At 42.4% G+C, this 26,574-nt stretch overlaps 1 protein-coding gene across 1 annotated transcript; it reads left to right on the forward strand.

Moving 5' to 3' along the window:
• The first annotated feature begins 3,412 nt into the window (after positions 1-3,412).
• Positions 3,413-25,652, forward strand: gde1 (glycerophosphodiester phosphodiesterase 1). Its single transcript, XM_068003203.1, has 6 exons — positions 3,413-3,762; positions 8,464-8,639; positions 10,065-10,170; positions 11,957-12,049; positions 12,230-12,438; positions 18,470-25,652. The coding sequence occupies exons 1-6, from the start codon at positions 3,508-3,510 to the stop codon at positions 18,615-18,617; spliced, it is 987 nt and encodes a 328-aa protein (XP_067859304.1). The 5' UTR covers positions 3,413-3,507; the 3' UTR covers positions 18,618-25,652.
• The last annotated feature ends 922 nt before the right edge of the window (positions 25,653-26,574 follow it).

The following is a 26,574-nucleotide window of genomic DNA, read 5'->3' on the forward strand; positions in this document are numbered from 1 at the left end:
CCAAGGGCCAAATGGCCTCCTTCTGTGCTTTAATTTCTATAATTCTATGAAAACTCTTCTTTATTGAGACTGAGCCCAGGGAGTGGTTTAGAAATGTTGGCGCTGAGCTGAGTTTAGGACGATGTGCCCTCTGAGAAGTGCCCCAAACACTGAGCCCGCTGCCCTTTGTGCAATCTCTCGGTTTGGTTCAGGTCGGTCTGTAAGAGCCGCTTTTGACATGTGAAGTCCAAGTCCAGATCAGCTTTAACTGAGGTTCCCAGTTCAGAGATGTCACCTTCACATAGAACCAGAGTCCTAGGAGATAGGAATCTGAGTGTTACCAGTATTACTACTGAGTGTCTATTGACACCAATGTGTCAGCCAATGAGTTGGAGGGGGGGTGGGACTTACGGCCAAACAGTGCATTTTTCAGCAATCAGCAAAGCAAACAAAGTGTATTTACAGAGTTTATTTAAAAAGAGTCTCTATGAACCGCAACAAACAGAACCCATGCATAAAATCACTCTCAGTCTCTTACAGCAGTGATTGACGGGGGAATTACCCAATCATCTCCATTCTGGCTGGGAATAGTGGTGTCACTATATGCAGCTGTATTTCTATTAGTTATCAGTGCAATTTCAGTGAATTACAGTTAGTTACTGGTGTATTTAAAGTTTCTCCCACCTCTGGTTTCCCCTCTGTAAATCGTTTTCCCCACCCTTAAATTCCCCTCGGTAAATCGTTTCCCCACCCCTAAATTGCCTTTTGTAAATCGCTTTTCCCATTCTTAAATTCCCCTCTGTAAATCGCTTCCCCTACCTTTGGTTTCCCCTCTGTAAATTGCTTTCCCCGCCCTTGGATTCCCCTCTGTAAATCGCTTCTCCCACCTTTGGTTTCCCTTCTTCACCTGCTTACGGTAGCCTCCCGGTTCTTGGAACTTTTCGCCGAAACCATGAGCAAGGATACTCAACTACAGGGGACCCAATTTTTATAAGGTAAATGCAATAGCATTTGTAGAAGTCACGTGATCAGGCATCACATCATCAGATGTCATGTGGTCAGAATGTCACGTGATCAAACCTCCAGGAATGCCTCCAACCAGAGTTGGCAACCGTGGAGTGAAGGAACATTTTGTATACATCGAGTATACAGCATAGAAACAGATCATTCGGCCCAACTGGTCTAGGCTGGCATTTATGCTCTACACGAGTCTCCTCCCACGCCTTTTCATCTAACCCTATAAGCAAACCCTTCTATTCCTTTCTCCCTCGTGGGCTTATCTAGCTTCCCCTTAAATGCATCTATGCTATTTGTCTCAACTATTCCTTGTGGTAGCATGTTCTACATTCTTACCATTTTCTGGTAAAGAAGTTTCTTCTGAATTCCCTACTGGATTTATTAGTGACTACTTTATAGTTATGATCTCTAGTTTTGGACTCCCCACAAGTGGAAAGTTTTTCTCTACTTCTACTATATCAAACCCTTTCATATCTTAAATACCTCTGACAGATCAATCCTCAGCCTTCTCCTTTTTAGAGAAAAGAACCCCAGCCTGTTTAGCCTTTCCTGATAAGGATATCTCTCAGTTCATGTATCATTGTTGTGAATCTTTTTTGCTCCTTCTCCAGTGCCTCTATATCCTTTTCATAATATGGAGACCAGAACTTGCACAGTACTACAAGTGCGGTCTAACCAAGGTTGTATACAAATTTAACGTAACTTCTCTGCTTTTCAATTCTATCCCTCTAGAAATGAACCCCAGTGCTTGGTTTGCTTTTTTTATGGCCTTATTAACCTGCATCGCTACTTTTAGTGATTGTGTATCTGTACCCCTAGATCCCTTTGCTCCTCTACCCCATTAAGATTCTTATTATCCAAGCAATAAGTGGCTTCCTTATTCTTCCTACCAAAATGCACCACCTCACACTTAGCTATATTGAAATTCATTTGCCAATTACATGTCCATTCTGCAAGTTTGTTAATGTCTTCTTGTATTTTATTGCTTTCTTCCTTTGTATTAACTACACCCCCAATTTGTTGTCTGCAAATTTTGAAATTGTACTTCCAATTCCTGAGTCCAAATCGTTAATGTAAATTGTGAACAACAGTGGTCTCAGCGCCAGTCCCATCTTTTGCCAGTCTGAGTAGCTACCCTTAACCGCTACTCTCTGTTTTCTGTTTTGTAGCTAGCTTCTAGCCATTTATCTGCCACTTGAATTACAAACTCCTTGAAAGTACATGCTTTCATACGCCAAGCCCGTTCTTGAACTATCAGCCAACTGGCAGCTGCTGATCAGCTTTTTCCCCTTTTCCATGTTTTTTTTCCTGTTGGTAATCTGAGTAGTAACTATTGAAATAAAGATTAGTTTTTCTTTTTTTGATTTAAGCCTGTTTTATAAGGGGGGGGGAGGGTGTCATCTTTCATATTTAATAGAAATCAAACAACCACAATCGAATGATAATTTTATTGTCCAGATCAATGATGCACTCTAGTGCACAAAGGTCACGGAAAGCCTCAAGCGTACCGGCAGATACCACGTGCTCCTTCTCCAGGGCCACCTGGGTGCAGAGAATGCCATGGAAGTTGTGTATTTCTATGTTACCATGTGTGATTCGGTGCCACGAGTTATTTCATTGTCAGAGAAGGAAACTTCAGAGCTCAAATCATAGGACTAGAACGAGGGGGCATAGTCGCAAGATAAGAGGTCGGCCACTTAAAACTGGGATGAGGAGGAAGTTCTTCACTCAAGAGGGTTGTGAATCTTTGGAATTCTCTACCCCAGAGGGCTGCGGGTGCTGAGTCGTTGAGTATATTCAAGGCTGAGACAGACAGATTTCTGGACTCTAGGGGAACCAAGAGATATGAGGATCGGGCAGGAAAGTGGAGTTGAGGTCGAAGATCAGCCACGATCTGATCGAAAGGCGGAGCAGGCTGGAGGGGGCCGTGCGGCCTACTCCTGCTCCTAATTCTTACGTTCTTACACGATGTGGAGATGCCGGTGATGGACTGGGGTGGGCAAATGCAAGGAATCTTACAACACCAGGTTATAGTCCAACTGTTTTATTTGAAAATCACAAGCTCTCGGGAGGCTGACGAAGGAGAAAGCTTGTGATTTTCAAATAAAACAGTTGGGACTATAACCTGGTGTTGTAAGATTCCTTGCACATGTCCATTTGCAGTTGGCCCAAGGCTGGCAGAGAGACTGCCCAAAAAATCCCTACTTGGCCCTGCACAGTGGGGATTTTGTTTTTTTCACACAAGCCATGCAGTGGAAAGGGGATGAGCTTGTTTCCCTTTCCCTGGATGCTGAACAGGCCCTTTCCTTTTGCATTGTGGGAGCTTTCTGCCCTTTATTGCACCGGCTGACGCTCGCGTTACGTGCCGCGGGGGACGGCCCCCCGCCCCCGCCCCCTCCCCCCCCCCCCCCCGCCTTTGACCGGCGTATTGACGGAAAAAGCGGCTTCTTTCTGGCCATTGCGGCAGCGCTGGGTGGCGAGCGGTGCCGCGGAGACGGTTGCGCTCCCGCCATGGACAGCATGGTGATCGCCGGTTTCTTCGCGCTGCTCGCCCTGATCGCGGTGATGGTGGCGAGTATCTGCCACCCGTTCTATTTCCCCGCCTTCGTCATGGTGTTCTGCCTCGCTCTGCAAGTGTTCAGGTACCAGCCCGTCCCACTCAACGTCGCCCAGCAGGTCTTACGCCCCAATGGACGCCTTGCGGTGATCGCCCATCGGGGTGGGGGATATGATGCTCCTGAGAACACACTGGCTGCCATCAGAAAGGTTAGTTATCCTCCCCCCCCACCCCACCCCCCAAATGGCTGTCACAGCTCAGTCTCCACACAGGACCAAAAAATAATAATAATAATAATAAATGTTGGAGCTTTTATTTACTTGGATGGCATCAATGAAATATAACCTGTTAGTTGTTATTTACTTTAAAATATCACCTGAGTATTTTCCTAAGGGGGTGTGGACCTGATTCAATAATCTTACTGGAAGTTGGTTGCTTTAGGAGAGTGCAGCTGTGGGACTTTTCTCCCCCCCCCCCCCCCCCCCCCTCTGTGTGAGCAGCCCCACACAGGGAGAAGTCTGTATGCAACTACTCACACCGTCCCACACTGATCAGGACTGTAGGACGGAAAGCGGCTTCTTTCTGGTCGTTGCTGCAGCTGATGCCGACAGGTGGGAGTCAAAACTGCACTTTGACCTATTAATAGATGCAGGGGAGCTCACTGTCCAGATGACTTAGTCAAAACGGGAGACATTTCCCGTCTGCCAGATGTCCAACTGTGAGTGCTGAGATAGATTTTTAGATAGCAGGAATGCCACACCTGAGGTTGTATCTACTGAGTGCCCTTTATCTTTAGAATTTGGGAATCTGTGGCGAGGTTAATTTTGCGAGGGCCTTTACCCAACTTGTCATTCCCATTTCTGAACCTAATCTCGTCGCCCATTGTGCTGCTACCACCTCTCTTGTCTTTCCTTCATTTATTAATTAAGATATCGAAGATCCCAGCTTGCAGCGTTTGTAACTAGTTAACTCAAGATAACTATCGTTACAGAAAATGCTGGAGAAGCTCAGCAAGTCAGGCAGCATCTGTGGAGAAAGAAACAGAGTTAACGTTTCAGGTCGAAGACCTTTCGTCAGAACTGGAAGATGTTAAAAGAGTTAAAGTTTTTGAGCAAGTACAGAGCCAGGGAAAGGGGGGAGGGGAGGGGAGAAAAGAACAAAAGGGAAGGTCTGTGATAGGGTAGAGGGCACGACTGATTAAATGACAAAAGGGATGATGGTGCAAGGCAAGGAAAGTGGTAATGGGACAGGTTTTCCTCCCCTCCCTCCCCCCGCCCCCTGCCCCCCCTTTCCATGGGTCCATACTTGCTCAAAAACTTTAACTCTTTTAACATCTTCCAGTTCTGATGAAAGGTCTTTGACCTGAAACGTTAACTCTGTTTCTTTCTGCACAGATGCTGCCTGACTTGCTGAGCTTCTCCAGCATTTTCTATTTTTAGTTCAGATTTCCAGCATCCGCAGTATTTTGCTTTTGAACTATCGTTACAGTATTGAAGGACAAATGCAGAAAGCAACAGCTCGTGTAGATCAATTTTAAAAAACAGTGTTTATCTATAAAGTAAGGAACTTAAGCCTCTAGAAGTGTTTCAAAATAACTTGAATACAGTGTTTTTGATTATTCTCTGATGTCAAAATTTAGTGCTTTCTCATTTCTGAAAAACTCATTAAAGTTTAGTGAGATGCACCAATTTCCCAACATCATAGAGTTCCCTATCTCACCAGTTCTAGTGTGGAAAGACACTCAGCAGTTGCTTCCTCAAAGGAAGAGGAATGATAAGAAGGCAAATGATTTCCTGTGCTCTCACTTCTCCCAGCAGCTGGCTTAGAGCAGAATTTGACAAACCTGTTGCAAAAATAAAAGTATGACATTTCTTTGAGACATTAATTTTTATTAAGTAATAGCTCAAAGTTCTGGGTGGAACTTTCTGATGCCTCTTGCCACCGGCAGGGCCTTGCATGCAACAACAACTTGCATTTATGTAGTACCTTTAACGTAGTAAAACGTCCCAAGGAGCTTCACAGGAGACAAAAAATGACACCGAGCCAAAGAAGGAGACGTTAGGACAGGTTTTGGCATGTGTGGTGACCAAAAGCTTGTTGAAAGAGGTAGGTTTCAAGGAATGTCTTTAAAAAAAAAGGAGAGAGAGGCAGAGAGGATTAGGGAGGGAATTTGAGGCTGAAGGGACAGCAATGCAGTGGGCTACTGATTGGAAAATCACGAGTGCTTTGCTTGCAATTTTTCATTCATTGACACTAATGGGAGGAAAATTGAGGGCAATCCACCCAGGATGTTCTGATAAGACTCTCACTGAGTGCGAGGCCCTGTCTCATGCGAGGTTCCGAGCCATGTCGCCCAGGAAGATCCCAAGATCAATCTCTATCTCTGCTGATTTAGCTGATCTTATCTGGAGCCGCAGTAGAGGTGGTAGAATTTTCCACAATGATCCGGATGCTGAAGGGAAAATCAGCCTGAGATCCTAATCACTATACAGCAAACACTACTGGTAATATTCATGTGTGGTTGTTGGGCGAGGAGAGGGTTGGGCTAGGGTGTGAGTGCTTTGACAATTGTGTAGCTTGCTGTTACTCATAGCTTGCTGTTACTTAACAACAGTATCAACTTGCATTTGTACAGTGCCCTTAATTTATTTTTTAAAAATCCCAAGATGTAATCAGAGATGTATTCAGAAAAAAATGAACGCTGAGCCAAAGAAGGAGATATTAGTAAAGGTGACAAAAAGCTTGGTCATAGAGGTGGGTTTTAAGGAGGGTCTTAAAGGGGGAGATAGAAAGGCAAAGGGGTTCTGGGATGGAATTCAAAATCTTGGGAAAGTGCAACCGGCAATGATGGACGAAGGGAGGGGGAAATGCACGAGATGCCAGAGTTAGATTAACAGAGAGCTGGGAGGTTACAGAGATAGGGGTGAGAATTTTAAATTTGAGGCATTGGGGGACTGGAGCCAATGTAGGCCAGCGAGGTCAATGGTGGTGAGTGAGCAGGATTTGGTGCATGATAGGATATGAGCAGCAGAGATTTGGATAAGCTTAAGATTATGGAGGGTGGAGGATTAGGAGGCCAGCCAGGAGAGCATTCGAATATTGAGTCTGGAGGTGACAAGGACACGGATAAGAGTATCAGCAGCAGATGAGCTGAGGTAGAGGCAGAGGTGGGTGATGTTATGGAGGTGGAAGTAGGCTGTCTTCACTGTCAAAGTTCACACATGAATAGTGCTCACTGGTGTGTGCCACTTGACAATGATCACTAGCTGTGGTACAGTATCCAAATGAGAATCAATGTATTCAGGAAAGTGGGGGGGATGGGGAAGGAGAAAATTGCAGAGAGAAATTTGGGAACTCAAAATGTCAAATGCTGCAACTGATAATGGGATGGAACACCTTCATTGTACATTGATTTTATTATTATATATAGACTGTAATATAGTTCGATCAGATTTCCAGTTTTTCTTTTGTTTAGGATTAATAGTAAATATATGTCACATTAATAGGTTATATAGTTAACTGTTATAGGTAAGTTGTAACTAATCTTACCTAAATGCTTAATTTGTAATTACTGACTGGGAGGGTAACATAGGGCTCAATTTTGAAATGGTGGCATGTTGGCAGTGGGGGGGTGAACCCAAATATTTTTTAAAAATTACCGTTTCCGATGCGATCGCAATGTAATTGATGGTGATTAAAGTTCTTTCTGGGTTTCGTGCCCGGCAGCTAGCGGGGGAGGGGGAGAGAAAGAGAGCAAGACGTCATCCGGCGCTGGAACAGAAGATCGGAGCGGGGGGGGAGTGGATGTTCGGGGGGGGGGGGAAGAGAGGGGAAGATCGGGGTGGGGGGAGAGTGGATGTTCGGGGGGGGGGGGGAAGAGAGGGGAAGATCGGGGGGAGAGAGAGGGGAAGATCGGGGGGACATGGGGGGGCAGAGGGGGACATCGGGGGAGGTAGAAGGAGAGATCAGAAGGGGTGAAGAGGGGGAGATCGGAGAGGGAGACGTTGGAGCAGGGTGGAAAGGTAGGTTGATTTTGTGTTTTAACTTTGTGCAATGGTTTTTTTATTTAACTTATGTTGTTTATTTTTACCTGATCCGGCCCTTCACATCTGGTTTCACCAGGCGTGAATCAGTGGCCGTGGGAAAGCCACCCAGGTAAGTTTAAAAATTGTTTTAACTACCAAATATGTTACAAGTAAAGTGCCTTATGTACCTCAATGAGGTACATTTGGTTCTTTAACTATCATCCCGCGGCTTTAATTGCCGGCAGGACTTCTGGATTCGGAACGCCCGTGCACACAGGTGTGTCTGTGGGAAACTCGGAAGTCGGCGGGTTGGAGCCAGCTTCCGAACCCACTCTGCATTTCTGCAATTTTCGCAGCCCCCAACGCACCCTCAATTTAAGTTTAAAATTGAGCCCATACACTGTGAAGTATGAAAACAGGTGGGAACAAGAAGAAGGAATAATACAAAGGACAGATGGACTGCAATACTTTTCAGTCATTTTAAAATCTTTTTAACTAATCTGGTGAATAAAATTTTGTTTCTGGTAGTTTGCTTTTTTTTGTTTCATTTCTAATATGCTGCATTTCAAATTTTAAGGAACATTTAGGGCAGGAGTTCAATTAAAATGAAATTATTTTGATGAATGACGCAAAAATATTTCTCCAGTTGCATTTCAAATGCTTGAAGTGGAAGATGCTACAATGTCGAGTCTAGTTATCCTCATCAGTTACAATAAACCCTCCACTCTAGCAAGAGGTTGATCAAAGTTATTTATAGATTGCATGATAGTCTAGGTTAAATTTACAGTATATGCAGCGCAGCATTGTGGCTTTCTGTTTGGCCACAGTGCTGCATATATCAGCTAACGAATATTTTGAGACGTCCTGTTCTCGCTCCTCGTCTAGGCTGCTGAACATAATGCTACTGGTGTGGAACTGGATATCGAGTTCACTTCAGATGGTGTCCCTATTCTGATGCACGATCGTACTGTGGACCGCACAACTGATGGTATCGGTTCTCTTGATAACCTAACTTTCGAAGAGGTCCGGAAACTTAACCCAGCAGCCAAGCACAGACTGCAGTATGTAATCAGAATGTACCCCACACTGCTTATAGTGACAAAAATACCATTTTAAATTTGCTGCCCAAAGATTCCCAAATCTATAGGAATAAGACTGCATTCTTTTATGATACTATCATTACTTCAGATGCGTTGCAGCACTTAAGGAAGCCTTAAAGTTTGAAAAACTACCCCTGCTATTGCCCTTTCTACAGCCTGATAAATGCGTTGTCTGTATTCCAATTGCATTCCATATAGTAGCTTTGAATTATGATACCTTGAGGAGCTACAGTGAAGTATGTGGTTTGTAAATGTGTTCTCTGTGACTCATTTGGTCACAATGTGATCTCAATTGTGGATAAGGATATGATTATATTGCAATCAAAGCAGTTTCATGGAGCATCACTGAGTGCAGTGCAAAATCTGGTTTAAAAAGTGTCCAAGAGGCCGCTGGGACCCTTTGGGCACTTTGTAAACCTACCTAAAATTTATTTAATTGTGTTGCGAGTACAAATGCTGTAGCCGAGCTCTTAATACATTTAAAATTTAATAGTCATGTAGGCACACACACGCACAACTACTGTCTCAATCTAATAGCTGCAGTATAAATGCACCCAAAAACTCCCTTTCGCGTTCTTGGCAGAATCCTTTTGGTGTGTGTAGTGTAACCTTTGCGTTCCTTGTCCAAACATATCACACAATTCCTTTTTGTTGATATTGAAGTAGTGAATCATGAAACTGTTCTTAGTAAAAAAAGTTATTTTTTTTTTGATGCCTAGAGCCTGTTTTGTCTGGAACTCTCTTCCCAAAATGCTGTTGAGGCTAGTTCAGTTGAAAATTTAAAAACTGAGATTGATGGAATTTTGTTGGGCAAGGGTATTAAGGGTTACGGAACCAAGGCGGATAGATGGAATTACAGTACAAATCAATGGCCTACTCGTGTTCCTATGTCTGTCTCTCTGTTTTTCTCCTTTTTTCTCTCTCTCACATAGTAATTAGTATACATTTTAAATGATTATATTCATATGCTGCTCGCCCGAATGATTACAATAATAAAGTACTGGACAAATAGCCCAGGTATTAGGTCTGTGAGTAACAGCAGAATTTTTATTTTCTGATTTTTTTATATATATATAAAAGGTAATTTTAAAAAAAACATTTAAACAAGAAAATTCATCAAATCATTTTGCAACTTTGTTAACTTCTTGTTAACATTTTAATTGCTCAATAGTACTAGAAGCTACAATAGTATAATGTTCAAAACTCATTGTAAATATTATTAACGACGTTCTTTATAAAATAACTCAACTGCTAAGCAATGTAACCTGTTTTTGATTGTGATTTTATAAAAGTAAAGCTTAAATTTAGTAATTGAACTTAATCATTTCAATGTTTATTTCTTAAAACTTTCCAGTTCTATTATTATTTGCATTCTGTTCTATGCAGCAAAGATTTTCCGGGTGAGAAAATACCAACCTTGAAGGAAGCTATCTTGGAAAGTCTCAAAGGCAACATGACAATTTATTTTGATGTCAAAGGTCATGCATTTCAGGTACAATGTACATTTTGCTGCTGCAGCACAGAAAGAAGCTATGTTTCATTCAGGAAACTTCTCACTTTTACTATGTGGGAAACAACGTCAATTTGATTGAGCTGTTAATGCCAACATTAAGCACATTCTAGAGCACCATGAGGTTGATGTTATTGAGTGGATGTTGATAAAGTAAAGTAAAAGGGCACAGTCTTCATGCAAATATGTTTAGCAGAATATTTTCATCGGGAAGGAGAAGAGCCTGAGAGCCATTCATCATTTTTGTCTCAAAGGCACGACTTGCAGTTCACATGATCATGCATTTCAATTATTATGTTGTAAATTAGTTTGTTCTTTCTTGGAGGTCCTGATGAAGATGACACACCCTTTAAATATATTTAATTCCAGCCACATCCCCTGTCACTCTACAGCTTCTTTCCCATCTTTTGCTCTATTGTCCTCTTCGAGCTCGCCTCTTCCATGAGACCCATCTCTTGCTCATTTGATTCCCTCTCCACTCAACGACTGCTCCTGGCCCCCGTGGTAATCATACCATCCTCCTTCATTGTATCTCCTTAGTTGTCCAACTCCATATGATTGTCTTCGTGCGGTTCCACTCCTAGTGAATGCAGCAAGCACCCTTCCCATTCCTACACCTTCACCTCCGGAGTCCCCAAGGGATCCTCCTTGGCCTCCTCCTCTTTCTCATGTAGATATATTTCTTAATGCTAAAGGGATCAAGGGATATGGGGAAAAAGTGGGAACAGGGTACTGAGTTAGACGATCAGCCATGATCATTTTGAATGGCGGAGCAGGGCAGAATGGCCTACTCTTGCTCCTATTTTCTATGTTTCTATGTACGTGTTACCCTTAGTGACATCATCTGCAGGCACCACGTCAGCTTCCCTATATAGTGTTGATGACGCCCAGCCCCAACTCATTACCACTTCTCTCAACCTAATTACTGCTCCTGTGCTGTCCGATTGCCTGCCTGACATCAAATTATAGATGAGTCATAACTTTCTCCAACAGAACACCAGGAATATGGAAGCTGTCAATTTTGGCCTCTGCCAAAAATGCCACTGACTTCATCTCCATCCCTAATCATTCGCTCAGACTGCACCAAATCATACAAAACCTTGGCATCTTCTTTGACCCTGAGCTGGGTTACAAACCCCACATTCTATCCATTACCCATACTGCTTATTTCCACCTCTGTGACGTTCCCTACCTCAGCCCCTCTGCTGCTGAAACCCTTATCCACGCTTTAGTCATCTCTAGACTTGATTTCACTAATGTCTTCCCTGCCAGCCTCCCATTCCCCACCCTCCCTAAATCCCAACTTGTCCAAAACACAGCTGCCCGAAATCTGTCCTGCACTAAATCCCACTTACCAATCATCCCATGCTTATTGACCTAAGCAGGCTCCCAGTCCCCTGATGCATTATATTTAAAATCCTTGACCTCCTCTTCAAGCTCCTCAATGTTATGTCCCTATGTCTGCAACATCTTCTAACTTTATATCTGCCTCTTCCAGTCTTATGTCTACTTTTGTATCCTTTGATCTTCCGACTCTGGCCTTCTGTACATCTGCCCATTTCACCCCATGGTGGCAAGCTTTCGGCCACATTGGATCTCCTCTCTAGAACTCCTTCTCTAAACCCCTCTCCTTTTCTCTCTCCATCTTGTAATCTGATTTTTTGGTGATTATCCTTGATTAATAAACATTAGAATTGAAATAATATTTTAAATATATAAAGCATTAGCATGAATTTTAAACAAGTCACTTAACTTGTTTGCTTTTCAGGCCTCTGCTGCCCTGAAAAAGATGTACCAGGAATATCCCGAACTGTACAACAGGAGCATTGTGTGTTCCTTTGATCCATTGGTCATTTTCAAGGTATTAAAAGCTTTAAACATTATCAAAGAAATATAATTTTTGTTCCATAATTGAATTTGGAAGTTGTATAGTATTAAGCAAAACTATAGCAAATATTTTGGAATAGAATTGGTATTGTGTGTATTGGATGAGATCATAAATGTTCAATTTCATATTTATTTCATTCATGTGCCATTGGAGATGAAGCAAGCTGACGAGAATGTAGCGACTGCTCTCACCCATAGACCCTGGAGGCTGAGTTACTATGGGAATGGTAAACCCAAATTTCAAGACTATAAGCAATACTTTTATGCCTTGCTGGACATCATTTTGGACTGGTCTCTCCACGCTTTTTTGTGGAAATTCTTTGGTATTTCTGCATTTTTAATTCAGAAGAATTTCGTATCAATGTAAGTATTGCAAACTTTGTTTTGGTTCTTAAAATGTACTATGTGGTGGTTCAGTGGGTTTGAATACTATCCTTTCTCCTTCTGAGACTTGGATTTAAATTCAGCCAAGAGCGATGGGATGAAAGTCTCTTTAGTCAATTTAGCTGTGTGACCCGATGTGAAATAAGTTGAGGAATGAGTTTTGACCCAGTTCTTACAGCACAAAACTAGCCTTAATTCAGCAAAACTTAGTATTAATTTGGTTATCTGGTTATTCTGGCCAATCTAAGTGATGGAAAAATTCATACTGGTGGAAAATGAGTCTTCTTCTGAAGTTGGGGAGAAGGAGCAAGGTAAAAGGAGCTTTGCTCTGGCTGTATCATTTTTGCCCTGGGAAAGCCTGATCCTGATACTGGGTACCTGACATGATAAATTGCTTAATGCCTTAGTGATAAATCTATTCTGGGCCTTGATGAGCACAAAAAATTTTTCCAAAAGAGAAAAGCAAATGTTATTTTAACTGTTCTGCATGAAAATTACCTCCTGTAATATTGTTGCTGTGTTAAAACTGATGTTCACTGTTCACAATTAGTTTATTAAAAGGGAAAGATCTGCAGTGAATGCTATAATAGTTTTATATTTTAAGATTATAATGTGTACAATGTGATCCCAGGTCTCTTATTCCTCAGTGAAACTTTCTTCCTGTCAGTTGAGCCCCTATCACCCTTGATCTAATTCTTTAATGTTGCAAAATATCATATTTTCCTTTCAGCTGGAAAAACCTGGTAGCTATAATAGTGGCACAAAGAGCAAACTGATTGTAAAACTCAAATTTAAAAACTCTAAAGTTGCAGTTTATTTGTTTCTCTATTGTTTTTGGTGGTATTTAAGGCATGTTCAGAGTAGGTTCACAGCTGTAACTTTTAACAATGGTGAATGAACTGTGCAACATAAATGAAGGAATAACAATGGGGCAGATTGACATGTGATGTGAAGTAAATCACTGAAATCTTCATTAATTGCCACCCATTGCTTCTGTAGGGTGGAGGGGAGAGAGAGCACTTACATCTTCCATTACACTCTGTGGATCTTGTAGAGTTGTTGTACACCAGTCGTACTCATATGGACTGTGGGCAATCATGGCCGTTCAACCCATTGTTATGGCTTCAGACTGCATTTTTAAAAAAACAGTCCTGTGATTCTTACACCCACCGTTCTGGCACTTAAATGGCCTGCATTCTTGCACTTTAGCACACCCATCTGTATTTGGCAGAAGTCTCACTAAAGGACACAATCATCTAGGACCACTCTATCCATTAGGGCATTGGCTTTTAGGATTTACTGGAGCTTGGGTGGGAAGAATCCCAGTGCTAGTGACCGGTCTACCCCTCTAGACCAAATAGATGAACTGGCTGGTCATTTATCAGCAATGCTTTCAATTATGGCTCACATATCTGATTACTAAGTCTGCTACAGAGCTGACATTGTTTCAATCTTCCATAACTAGGTGTGTCACCTTGGAGTCAAGGTGACCCCATTTACCTCTCTTCACCTAAAGGAGGATGGTCATTTGACAACTGACAAGTGCAAGTTTGAGGGCTTGGGAGAACAGCAGATCCCTGGAACTCCTCATAAGTAGCATAGTAAGCAATGCAGCTCACCATAAAATGTGTGAGTAATTTTCCATCATCCTTCTGAACACAGCTCATTGGTTGGCTCCACCAGTTAGAGTTGCAGAGCTTTAGCAGCGACTGCATGTCTCTGCCACTGAATCCTGGATGTGAGTAGATTGTGTGCCATCTAGCCTCCAGGTAATGCAGTTTTTTTTTATTAGCTATAAGATCTACCTTCATGGTTGTGGAAGGACCTATGTCGGACCAGCTTGCAATATGGTAGCTATCTGAATGTACTAGATATCCAGGTTCAATGCAGTGCACCAGGTGTCCTCATCATTAACTGCTTAATTCAGGTCCATGTGAGGGACGTTGACAAAAAAGACATGCCTGCCATGAAGCTGGCTTCTCTCATCAGGGTGCTGAGTGGTGTAGACCAGAGCCCGCCTTCCCTTCAACTGTTTTTTTTTGCCAAAAGTCCACCTCACAGCTTTGTCCTGAACCTTCAGTTATATGCTTGGGAGTTCTTAATTCGTGAAGGAGAACTATTTGGACAGACTCTTCTTGTGTCACAAGCTTGACCTGCATTGGAATTTTAGCAACATTAAAGAAAGATGACAAAGACCAAAGTTCCCTTCACCCCTCTTCAATGTGGTCCCATGCAAAGCCATGTGCCATTTTCATGTTGCTCTGAAGGGATAGGCTGAATGCTTAGCTTGCCTGAGAAATAGCAGCTTCATCGAGGTCAACCCTAGGTAGTGCCATTCTACTGGGCCTTGGATTTCTTTGTCCACTGATTAGCAGGATGCCTGGTCTAACGGCTGCTATCAGATCCTGAAAACCCTAAGAGACACTTGCTTGTATCCCAGCCCCTTGTGTCTGAAAGCTGGTATGCAGGACTCTGACTATCCTTTCTGTGCTGCCATGGAGGAGGAGGCACCTGCTGGTCCTGGGCTAATTGTGAGGTGGGGAATGTCCCAGATTCCAGTGAAGCTGCCAGATGGTCCGTTAATCGATGATGTTACCGGAAATGAGGGATGCACACTCCTGTATCACTCATGTCTGTTGCCGCACAATCTATGTACACTGATTTAAGTACCTGCACATAAGCTCAAACATTCTTTTCTCGAGGCAAGTATCCATGAGATCTGAGTGCTATGACTCCTGATCCAAGGGAAGGCATCATCACAGCCTCTGCTGGGATGCTGAAACATCTTACTCCTGTAGATTTCTTGTGCATTGTAAGTCACCCAGTGCTATCTTGTCACTTAAATTATCTACTTCCCCTGGGTGAAAGAATTTGAGCTGGTTCATGATATTGAGGAAGCAAGTGACCCAGGCAGTGATAGAGGAGATTTTGGCTGAAGAACATGGGGCAGGATCTTGCTGTTTGGACACCTGTGTGGCCTGCTGCCCAATATTCCAGTTGTCATTATCACTATCCTCATTGACATCAGCATCGTCGTACACTAGAAGGAAGAAATGTCTTCCTGTTTCTACCTCCTGCCTTTGTTTCTGCCTCATTATCTTCCTCTGCTCCTTTGCAGTGATGGCTCTGCAGAAAAGAGGGTATAGCCTAAGAATGGGTGTCACTACTCCCTACGTATTAAGTAGACAGTTACGGTTGAGGAAGCTCCTGGATGTCTGCTGCTTTACTGGGATGCAATAGTGATTGTATAGGTATGGACCCATTAACCTGCAGTCTGCACTGTCCCTCCAATCTCCCATGGCACAACCTTAATGTGACTCCCCCAACAGCTCTATGAACTGCTTCTCATAGGAGATAAGATCTCTAATGTCGAGAATGCCCCCTCCGGTCACCTGCCCTTGGTAGGCATGTTGTGCAAGTTTCTCCTGAAACAAAATTGAGTGCAGTAGGTGAAGGATAGCAATTGAAGGGTGTATCCCAGATGGCATCAATCAGCCAATGTAACAGATCCGTTGTTAAAGTGGAGGAAGGCTCGTTTAAGCTCTGCATGCAAGTCATTCTTGTCAGGGTAAGTGCCAACACACGATGCAAGATACAGAGCCAGGAAACCCCTGAACCCACAGCGCAGTGAGAAGGAGGAATTCAGCAAGATGTCAGAGGGTTAATAATGTCTTGGTGCTCAAGAAAGTGATGGGTTTATTACCTATTACCTTGGTTCCCCTCATCAGGTCATTAAACTTTTCCATGCATTGGTCTGCAATTCTGGCGATGAGAGAGGAGACAGTCTGTGTCACTGCAACCTCCCTCCACATTGTTCTGTACACAGTTTTCTGAGATTTTCTGTCATGGACACCCAACAGTCTTCCTCTTCTTTGCTGCATTTCATCCAAGAGTGTCTCAAGATTAGATTCATTGAAGTTTTGGACTCCTCTTTTCTGACCCCTTCGAATTGCCTTCTCCCTTCCTTGGATCTCTCTGTCTGCTCCTCCAGTGGAAGACATTCCTTCAAACAGTCATGAAATCTCTGAGACAATTAAAGCCACTAACTAACAGTACATTTAGTCTTGCAACAAGTTTACCACTTGCCTACTGATCCAACAGCTTGCTGTTCAGATTAAAGTGAGTGCTGATTTTTAAAGGCTGTGCCTGAAGTTTCTACCCCCTCCCCTGGGCGAACTACTCCTGTGTCATATGGGAGTTGCGCTACATTGACGCCAGTAAGTATGCCATAATTTGTGCGGTCAGCTCATATGCAATGTAAGCACTGGACTGGATCTGTGGGCATAAGTACCAAGTTTCTTCGGGGCACCTGGCCATACCTAATTTTGAAGCCATATTCTATTTTAAAGCCAACATCTTGCAGGTACTTCGTACTATTATTCTATACCTTAATCTGTCTTAACAACTGTTAGACTCTGAAAGGTACTTGAAAACAACTGGTAACACCTCTATTCAAAATTGTTCCTTGTTCAAATTCTCTTGACCTCTGCTTTTACTCTTGATGTCTGAAATCCAAGGCAACTCCCTTCCTTTTAAGAGCCTTAGCTTATCAAAATTAAAACATTACTTCAGGGATTGTGACTCATCGGTCACTCCTCACCGAGGCTGGAGTCTCTATTCAAACTATGCACGTACTTGCCCAAAGAATTTGTTCACCGTAGCATATTATCATAAACTTGGTTCTAAAACACATGTTGCTAATGACCAACCAAGCTGCCAAAGCAGGATTTTAAAAAAAATCCAGTTGAATCCTTGTTCATCAGGTTCTGCTAGAGTCAACAGTTTGGCCAAGGGCTAGGCTTCATGAGACTTTGTATACAAATATATTTGTTTAAAAATAATTCCTTTAAAATCAGGTTGCTTGTAACTGTTCCTACAATGTTAGCACCTGCACAGCTCTTACATCTGGCCCTGTGGCAACCAAATGACAAATTTTGGTTTGATACTCCACCTGTTTTCTTAAACCTATGAGAAATCACCTCATATACCTATTGTTTTTGAACTTGTCTGTGAACTGTATTAAAATAAAAACTGTTAAAATTCGAATTTACAATTTATTGACGACTTTAACGAATTAATAATCGTATATATTCCCTTGAGTATAGAAGATTAATGGGTGATCTAATTGAGGTGTTTAAGATGATTAAAGGAGTTGATAGGGTGGATAGAAGAAACTATTTCCTCTGTTGGAGTCCAAAACAAGAGGGGTGTAACCTTAAAATTAGAGCCAGGGGTGATGTTAGGAAGCATTTCTTCACACAAAGGGTGATGGAAATCTAGAACTCTCTTCCTCCCAATAGCTGTTGAGGTTAGGTCAGTTGAAAATTTCAAAACTGAGATTGATAGGTTTTTGTTAGGCAAGGGTATTAAAGGTTATGGAACCAAGATGGGTAGATGGAGTTAAGACACAGATCAGCCATGATCTAATTGAATGGTGGAACAGGCTCGAAGAACTGAATGGCCTACTCTTGTTCCTATGTAAGCAAAAAATATGTCAGCAAATTTGAAACCTATTAAAGACTTAAAAAATACACCTTACCACAATTCAATCCATAATCTGATCACAGAGATACCATCATGAGGTCAATGAATAAATTACTATATGCGACAGCTATTAATTAGCTTAGATGCTTACATACTATTGTTTGCAGTTCCAGAACAGCTTGACATTTGGTTTATGATCTGGCTGAGTTTTGCCACCATTGCACCATGTAATGAGAATTCCTATGCCATAGAAAATTAGTACCCTTCCCCACATCTTCCCACATATTACAAGCACCTTTCATTGACTGAGTGATTGTGTAGTGCAAGCATCAGAAATATGGTGCAGCAGGTGATCTCATGTCTTGCCCTTCTAAAAGAAGAATTTGTGTAGGCACAGCATAGAGCTGTGAAAAGGAAAAAAAAACATAGGGGACTGTTTTTAGGGGAAGTGAATTAAAATATCTTTGTTGTTTTAAATAGTAATGATAACAATTTATGTTAAACCCTCCATTTTCACTTTCCATAGGGACTACATTCGGTTCTGGGCTGAAAGAGGGGTTGAAGTGGTTGCCTGGACTGTAAATTATGCAGATGAAAAACGATACTATGAACGTATCCTCCACTGCATTTACATTACCGACAGCCTTATCGAACAGTGTTCACCTCCTTCCTAACTTATCTCCTGAGATTTCTGTATGGACTCACATGTGCTAATGGCTTAAATGTATGAATGGTGTGCTATATTAAACAAGATGTACCAGTCTCTTCAATTTTTTGTGTTTTGATATTGGGAAGGATGGCTAATTTTAGATTTGGTAAAATCCATTAATAATGTAAATAATTGTACTGTATATTCAATCAAATAAACAGCATAATGTTGGCATTAAGTAAGTGCAGCAAACCACTAAAGTGATATACTTTGCAATGGCACATAAATTTGATGGGGAATGCGTTCTGCACAGTAGACAGTTCCTTCCCAGCTTGGGAAGAAACTGTCTTGTGTATTTATGAATAAAAAATTGTTTCGTGTAATGCTGCGAATGTTAAATACATGTAAAATAAATGCACACAAGTTGAAGTTGTTCTTTGTTTTCACTGTGCTCTCTTCAACGACTGGAACTCTGCTCAAATTTGACTTCCTGGACTCCTGGATTCTTCTGCCATCAGGACGATGCTGCTCTAGTGGACTACGCTGTAAGACTCAGCTCCTGTGACTCTGCTCTGCTACTCAGTCGTTTCAAGTTTTAAGGTAACCTTTTCTAGCCTACAGCTCAACCCCCCCCCCCCCCCCCCCAAATCTGCTGCTGGTTTCTCAGCTTTATTTTTCTGTGATATGGGTCCTTGCACAGAAATCCACTTTCTCCTGGGCTGAAATCCATTTCTGTGCTGGCTTCTGGATTTTATAGTGACTTCCACCATCACCACCGCTTTCTACAGAGACTGCATTCTCTGCTGGATCATTTTGACTCCAGTATCTTACTTGCTCCTGAGCCTTCAGTATTCTGCTCCTCTGCTGGGAATTTTTCATTCTATCTAAGGTAGGGTTGATCTGCTTCTGCTGGTTTTAGTCCTGCTCCACTGCTGCCGAAAGAACTTTGCTTTGCCACTTTCCGCCTGCTTTCCATTGCCGCTGACTCCATTCATCACTCCCCTAGTACACTGGATCCACTGGTGTACATTACTAATCACCAAGGCCACTACCCACCTGCGCTGGACTCCTGGATCAACCTATGCTGGCTCATGGTTGACTCTCCACACCTCCTGGGCTCTCTCTTTTCCATGGGAAAACCTCTAGCAGTAGGCTAATTGATACCCTGTTGCTTAAACAGCTCTTGGGCTCACATGCCCTCCACACCTGTCCCACCCTGAGTTTCTCACCAAGGTATCATTACTCCTTTCCTTCCTCAGCCTTTCCACGGAGCAACTTCTCTTTCTTGATGATTTCAAACTTCATCTCGTCATCTCTCTCCTCTGAGTTCATTGCTCTCCTGTCCTCCCTTAACCTCTCCCTCCTTATAAATTCTCCCACCCAAAATCACAGCCACCCCCTTTGACCTTGCCATCTCTTGTGGCCTCTATTTCCATTGTCTCAATCGCAAACAAGGCCATCTCTGATCACTTCCTTGTATCCCTCCCCCTTCCAACCCGATTTCCTTCTGCACCGCCCCATTTTAAAATTCCCCACAGTCATTTACAACTGCATTTTCAAACTCACAACTGACTAATCTTTGACCCTCCATTCACCACAATGCTTTTGTAGCTGTCGATCACTCCCTCACCTTTGCCTTTTGATGCCCTTGTCCCCAGTAAAACCCTTATTCTTCCACCCTGGTTGCTCCTCCTGGTATGGCCCCCATCTTCGCTGCCTCAAATCCAAAGGACACAGACTTGACCATATCTGATGCACAACTGGTTTAGCCATCCATTGTCAGATCTGGCTGGATCACATTAGGCATTATTGGGTCTGTCTCTCCTCTGCCAAACCTGCGCACTGCTCCACGATTATCCTGGAAAGCAAAGATAACTCCCGGCTTCTTTTCTCTACTACCAACCATCTCCTTAAGCCCCCTCTTCCCCTTCCCCAGCTCTACCCTCACTTCACTAACAAGTGCGAGGAGCTCATTGACGTTTTTAGCACTAAGTTTGAGACCATCTGTTCAGTTGCCTCTGCCACATTCCCTCCTTCACCAAGCCAAGGTTCCACCTTGTTCTTGCCCTGAACCTGCACCTTGCTCTACTTTCTCTCCTATCTCTGGTCATACCATCGCCAAGCTCAGTTTGTCTACGAGACTCACCTCCCACTATCTCAGCCCTATTCACACTAAACTGCTGACCATCCAACTTCCCTACCCGGCTTCCATGTTACCTGACATTGTAAATGGTTCCCTCTCAGGTACTGACCCCCTCGCTTTCAAAAATGCCGCCATCATCATCACCGCCCCCCCTCCCCGCCCCAAAGAAACCAACCTCAACCCCTCTGTCCTTGCAAATCTCCACGATCCCTTCTTGACCTCTCTGCAGGCTGTGACATGATCGACCACACCATCCTCCACCAACACTTTTCCTCCGTTGTCCAGCTAAGCGGGACTGCCTCTGTCTGGTTCCACCATTAACTATGCAACTATAGCCAGATTATCTCCTGCAATGGGTTCTCTTCCCACCCCTATACCATTATCTGCAGTCCCTCAAGGATCTGTACTTGGCCCCCTTCTGTTTCTCATCTGCATGCTACTCCTAAGCAACATGATCTGAAGATTTGATGTCAAGTTCCACATGTGTTCTGATGACAGCCAGCTCTACCTCACTGCCACCTCTCAACCCCTCCACTGCCTCTGTTGTCAACCTGCTTGTCTGACATCCAGTCCTGGATGAACCACAGTTTCCTACAATTAAACATTGAGAACGCCGAAGACAATGGCCCTAAGGTCTGGAATTCTATCCCGAAGCCTCTACACCTCTCCTTTAAGACCCTCCTTAAACCCTTTTAATATCTCCTTCTTTGGCTTATGTCAATTTTTGTCTGATTATGGTTCTGTGAACCGCCTTCAGATGTTTTCCTACGTTAAAGGTGATATACAAATGCAAGCTGTTGTTCTTGAATTTTATGAAGTAATTCACTTCTTAAAGAAAGCCGAACCAACTAACAAAGAGAACCTTCCTGACCTCATGAAGTGTGCTAAAGGTCGACTATAATTTATGAAAGGTTATTACAGAAGTCTGATAACAATGATATCCATGTGAAGATATGGCACAGTATCTTTTTGAAAGTAGATGTGAAAGTACAAAGCACAGTTCATAAACATTCCAAAGATAAAGTCAGTTTGACAGTTTATGTATTTGAATCAAGAAACTATTATGCTGTGTATTTTTTAGAATGTAATTTCTGTTATTTTTCTCGACTATCTTGGGTGTACTCTTGCCACATTAGCCTATACTCTTAACTGAAAGACTGTTTATAATTGTTGTTTCTTCCAAACCACTTCTTCAGATGAATCTTTGTTTTTCCAGAGGCACTAGCACTACTTCATTTATATCACAGCACTGTCAGATATAATCTGAACTACATGAGTTGGAGTTGGACCCAGATGTGAAAAGATATTGGGGTAGATTTTAACCCATCAGCCCTGGCAGTAACAGGGCAGGGGGCCTTTACACTGGAGTGTTGCAACCTACCACCCCATCCCTGTTGGAATTGTGCTGGCCACCATTTTAACTGTTCACTGCAGTTATGTTGGTGAACCTCATGAATTTATGCAAATTGGAGTCCTATTACATCAGTGGGATCCTGATTGTGTTTTAACCCAGGCATAAGCAGGGAAGCCGCTGTGGCTTCCCCACCAGGTGAAAGCAGGTCGACAGCTGTCTGGAAGGACCAAGGCCCCCCAGTTAAGTGAAAAATGTTCTTCTGTGGGGCCAGAAGCAGCAGGAATGCTCCTCCGGGCCCCACAGGGAAAGTCGCAGCTTCCCCAGCAAAATATTTGCTTGCCGGTGAGCCTTCTTTTGGTGCCGTCCGGTGCTCGAACATCCTAGCCCTGGCTGCCGCTTTCTGCCCATTTTGGGCGGGCAGCTGACTGGAGGCATGCAGATGAGGCCCAGGAGTTAAAATACCCTGGACATCAAACTTAGGCTAGCAAATGCATTTTGCACTACCCGCCCGAAACTCGCTGGGGATTAAAATTGACCCCATTGTTTTCCTCCCTTGGTTATTTGGTGTACCTCATATAGCACTGCAAAGTTTTATATTCCTAGAAAAGTTCTTAGTCCTAGAAAGGCTAGCTGTACTTAAAGTAGATAAGTCACCCAGTCAGGATGGGATGCATCCTAGGTTGCTGAGGGAAGTAAGGGTGGAAATTGTGGAGGTACTGGCCATAATCTTCCAAACATCCTTAGATATGGGGTGTGGTGCTAGAGGACTGGAGAATGCAAATGTTACACCTTTGTTCAAAAAAGGGTGTAAGGATAAACCCAGCAACTACAGTTTAACCTCGGTGCTGGGGAAACTTTTAGAAACAATAATCCGGAGCAGAATTAACAGTCACTTGGATGAGTGTGGATTGGTTAGGGAAAGCCAGCATGGATTTGTTAAAGGCAAATCGTGTTTAACTAACCTGATAGAGTTTTCTGATGAGGTAACAGAGAGGGTAGATGAGGCAATGTAGTTGATGTGTATATGGATTTTCAAAAGGCGTTTGATAAAGTACTGCATGGTAGGCTTATTATCAAGATTGCAGCCCATGGAATAAAGGGGGCAGTAGCAACATGGATACAGAATTGGCTAAGGGACAGGAAACAGAGAGTAGTGGTGAACAGTTGTTTTTTAGACTGGAGGGAGATGTACAGTGCTGTTCCCCAGGGACCTGTGCTGGGACCACTGCTTTTCTTGATATATATTAATGACTTGGACTTGGGTGTACAGGGCACCATTTCAAAATTTGCAGATGACACGAAACTTGGAAGCGTAGTGAACAGTGAGGAGGATAGTGATGGATTTCAAGAGGATATGGACAGGCTGGTGGCATGGGCGGACATGTGGCAGATGAAATTTAATGCAGAAAAATGTGAAGTGATACATTTCAGTAGGAAGAATGAGGAGAGGCAATATAAACTAGAGAGCACAATTCTAAAAGGGGTACAGGAACAGAAAGATCTGAGGGTATATGTGCATAAATCGTTGAAGGTGGCACGGCAGGTTGAGAAAGCAGTAAAAAATGCATACGGGATCCTGGGCTTTATAAATAGGGGCATAGAGTACAAAAGTAAGGAAGTCATGATGAACCTTTATAAAACACTGGTTCAGCCACAACTGGAGTATTGTGTCCAGTTCTGGATGCCACACTTTAGGAAAGATGTGAGGCCTTAGAGAGGGTGCAGAAGAGATTTACTAGAATGATTCCAGGGATGAGGGACTTCAGTTACGTGGATAGACTGGAGAAGCTGGGGTTGTTCTCCTTGGAAAAGAGAAGGTTGCAAGGAGATTTGATAGAGGTATTCAAAATCATGAAGAGTCTAGACAGAGTAGATAGAGGACACTGTTCCCATTGGCAGAAGGGTCAAGAACCAGGGTGATTGGCAAAAGAACCAAAGGTGACATGAGGAAAAACCTTTTTATGCAGCGAGTGGTTAGGATCTGGAATGCACTGCCTGAGGGGGTGGTGGAAGCGGATTCTATCATGGCCTTCAAAAGGGAACTGGATAAGTGCTTGAAAGTAAAAAAATTTGCAGGGCTATGGGGCAGGAGAGTGGGACTAGTTGGATTGCTCTTGCATAGAGCCTGCGGAGACTCGATGGGTCGAATGGCCTCTTTCCGTGCTGTAACCTTTCTGATTCTATGATTCCAAACTGGCATAGGTGTGTTAAGCATTGTTGTAAAACCACATTCCTTTAAGTTACTATTATGTGAACAAAAAGGATCAAAGTGAATCTTCTGCACTATTTGCCATAGAATGATCAGTTTTTAAAATTGTGGAATGTAGTACTGTAATATCTGCACAAAAGTATATCTGTGTGCCCTTTCACATGCATGTCATTTTGAAATAAGAATTTTTCACAACCAAGTGAGTCTGCACCATTTTAAAGGAGCAAAAAGTGGGAACATGTGGATGGTATTGGTGCAATTACATTATGTTTATATTTTCAAACTTCTCCAATGGTGCAAGAATGGAATGTGCAAGCAACTAACGGCCACATTTATTTTTAGAAATATTTTAGTTCAAAGTGAACTTCCTTTTACTCCCTAAGTTAGTCAAACATTATTCCAAACTGTTCTTGTGTTGCAACAATGTTTGCTGCTCTTGGTTAAAGCTCCATTAATAGTCCTTAGTGCAGCTCAAAGTTGATAGGAATAGTTGGTTGCTTTTGCTGATTTCCCGTTTTGATGAGTTTGTAATGACCAGGACTAACACGCCAACTAATGTTTGCTGATCTGTAAATTTTCTACCTCTGCAGAGAAATAACTGAAAGCTCAGTTTCCTCTTTTAAATACATCAACAAATATGGAGTACTCTCAAAGCAAGCATTTGGTTGAAAATCCAAAAGCTCTAGGGAATAGTTTCAGCTTTTTGTATTTGCTTTGATAAGCAAACTTGATAGTGTGTTAAATGATTGCCAAGTATTATCCTTAAACTATTTATTTTGTACTGTCCCATTTTGTTGTGGCAATCCTGATGTGATGTTACTCACTGGAAGAATAAAAATTTTGAACCTGTATGAATTTTGCCAATGTTAATAAAGATTTCCTCAGGGTTTGGTTTAAATAAACTGTCACATTTTTTATGTGCTCATTTTTATATGAATTTATCAGGTTTCACTGCTTACTGTATGAATAATTATTGGTGGTTTCTGAGCAGTCTGTAGCTCTTCAAATAGTTGCCTAGTTCTGTTTACTACTCTGTGGTATAATTGCACGTGTAGGACAATTTGTTGGGAAGAGTGTTACAATGAGTAATTAATCTGTTATTTTACAGAATATGGATTGAACTGGTTCTCGCTAATTGTTTCTAGTCTTTCAATAAATGGGTTTATGGTGACTTTACTGAATATCTGCTAATATGATTGTTTTCGAGGAAAATTGGTAAATGTCTTGCAACAAGGTAATATACTGAGAAACCTTATGAGGGAACAAGGCAATATTCTGATTTTTATGAAGAATAAAAAAAAATGTGATGCCAGTACTGTTATGTTTCTTATTAATAAAACTGTATTTTGTCATTTGTCAGTGCTCATATTCCAAAAATTGCATTTTTTAAACTTAACTTGCTACTACAATAACAATAACAAGAATAAACTCTGGCTCTGACAAAAATCAGTACAATTCAATTTTCCACACTTTGCTCAGCAAAAGCTTTCAGTAACGTGGCACAAAATGTCCACAAGACCATAACTTGCTTTCAATTTAATTGGGGACTATCACTGTATGCTGACGACATACTACAAAATAGGGTAAATTTTATAATTTAGCTCTCCCTCATATGAGGGGAGCCCACATCAGGAAATGGAGCATGTAAGCAGGTGTGCCTGATTAGCAGTCTGCACAATTTTACATTATTCGTTTTAAGAGTGCTAAATTGCAAAATTTATGCTTATACATCTAACTCCTTCACTTCACTCTCCATAGCTTTCAAAAGATAAAGGAATTTGGTCAGCTCTCAGGATACAAGCCCAACTGCTCCAAATCCACGACATAAGAACATAAGAAATAGGAGCAGGAGTAGGCCAATCGGCCCCTCGAGCCTGCTCCGCCATTCAATAAGATCATGGCTGATCTGGTCCTAACCTCAAATCTAAAATCATGTCCAATTTCCTGCCCGCTCCCCGTAACCCCTAATTCCCTTTACTTCTAGGAAACTGTCTATTTCTGTTTTAAATTTATTTAATGATGTAGCTTCCACAGCTTCCTGGGGCAGCAAATTCCACAGACCTACCACCCTCTGAGTGAAGAAGTTTCTCCTCATCTCAGTTTTGAAAGAGCAGCCTCTTATTCTAAGATTATGCCCCCTAGTTCTAGTTTCACCCATCTTTGGGAACATCCTTACCGCATCCACCCGATCAAGCCCCTTCACAATCTTATATGTTTCACTAAGATCGCCTCTCATTCTTCTGAATTCCAATGAGTAGAGTCCCAATCTACTCAAC

This window comes from Heptranchias perlo, chromosome 22, assembly GCF_035084215.1.
Source record: "Heptranchias perlo isolate sHepPer1 chromosome 22, sHepPer1.hap1, whole genome shotgun sequence".
NCBI lineage: Eukaryota > Metazoa > Chordata > Chondrichthyes > Hexanchiformes > Hexanchidae > Heptranchias > Heptranchias perlo.

Bases quoted from the DNA above. Each gene is read 5' to 3' on its own strand.
- gde1 (XM_068003203.1), top strand. From the start codon at position 3,508: ATGGACAGCATGGTGATCGCCGGTTTCTTCGCGCTGCTCGCCCTGATC. The intron at 3,763-8,463 runs GTTAGTTATCCT...CTCCTCGTCTAG, and splicing joins CACTGGCTGCCATCAGAAAG to GCTGCTGAACATAATGCTAC. The intron at 10,171-11,956 runs GTACAATGTACA...TTTGCTTTTCAG, and splicing joins TCAAAGGTCATGCATTTCAG to GCCTCTGCTGCCCTGAAAAA.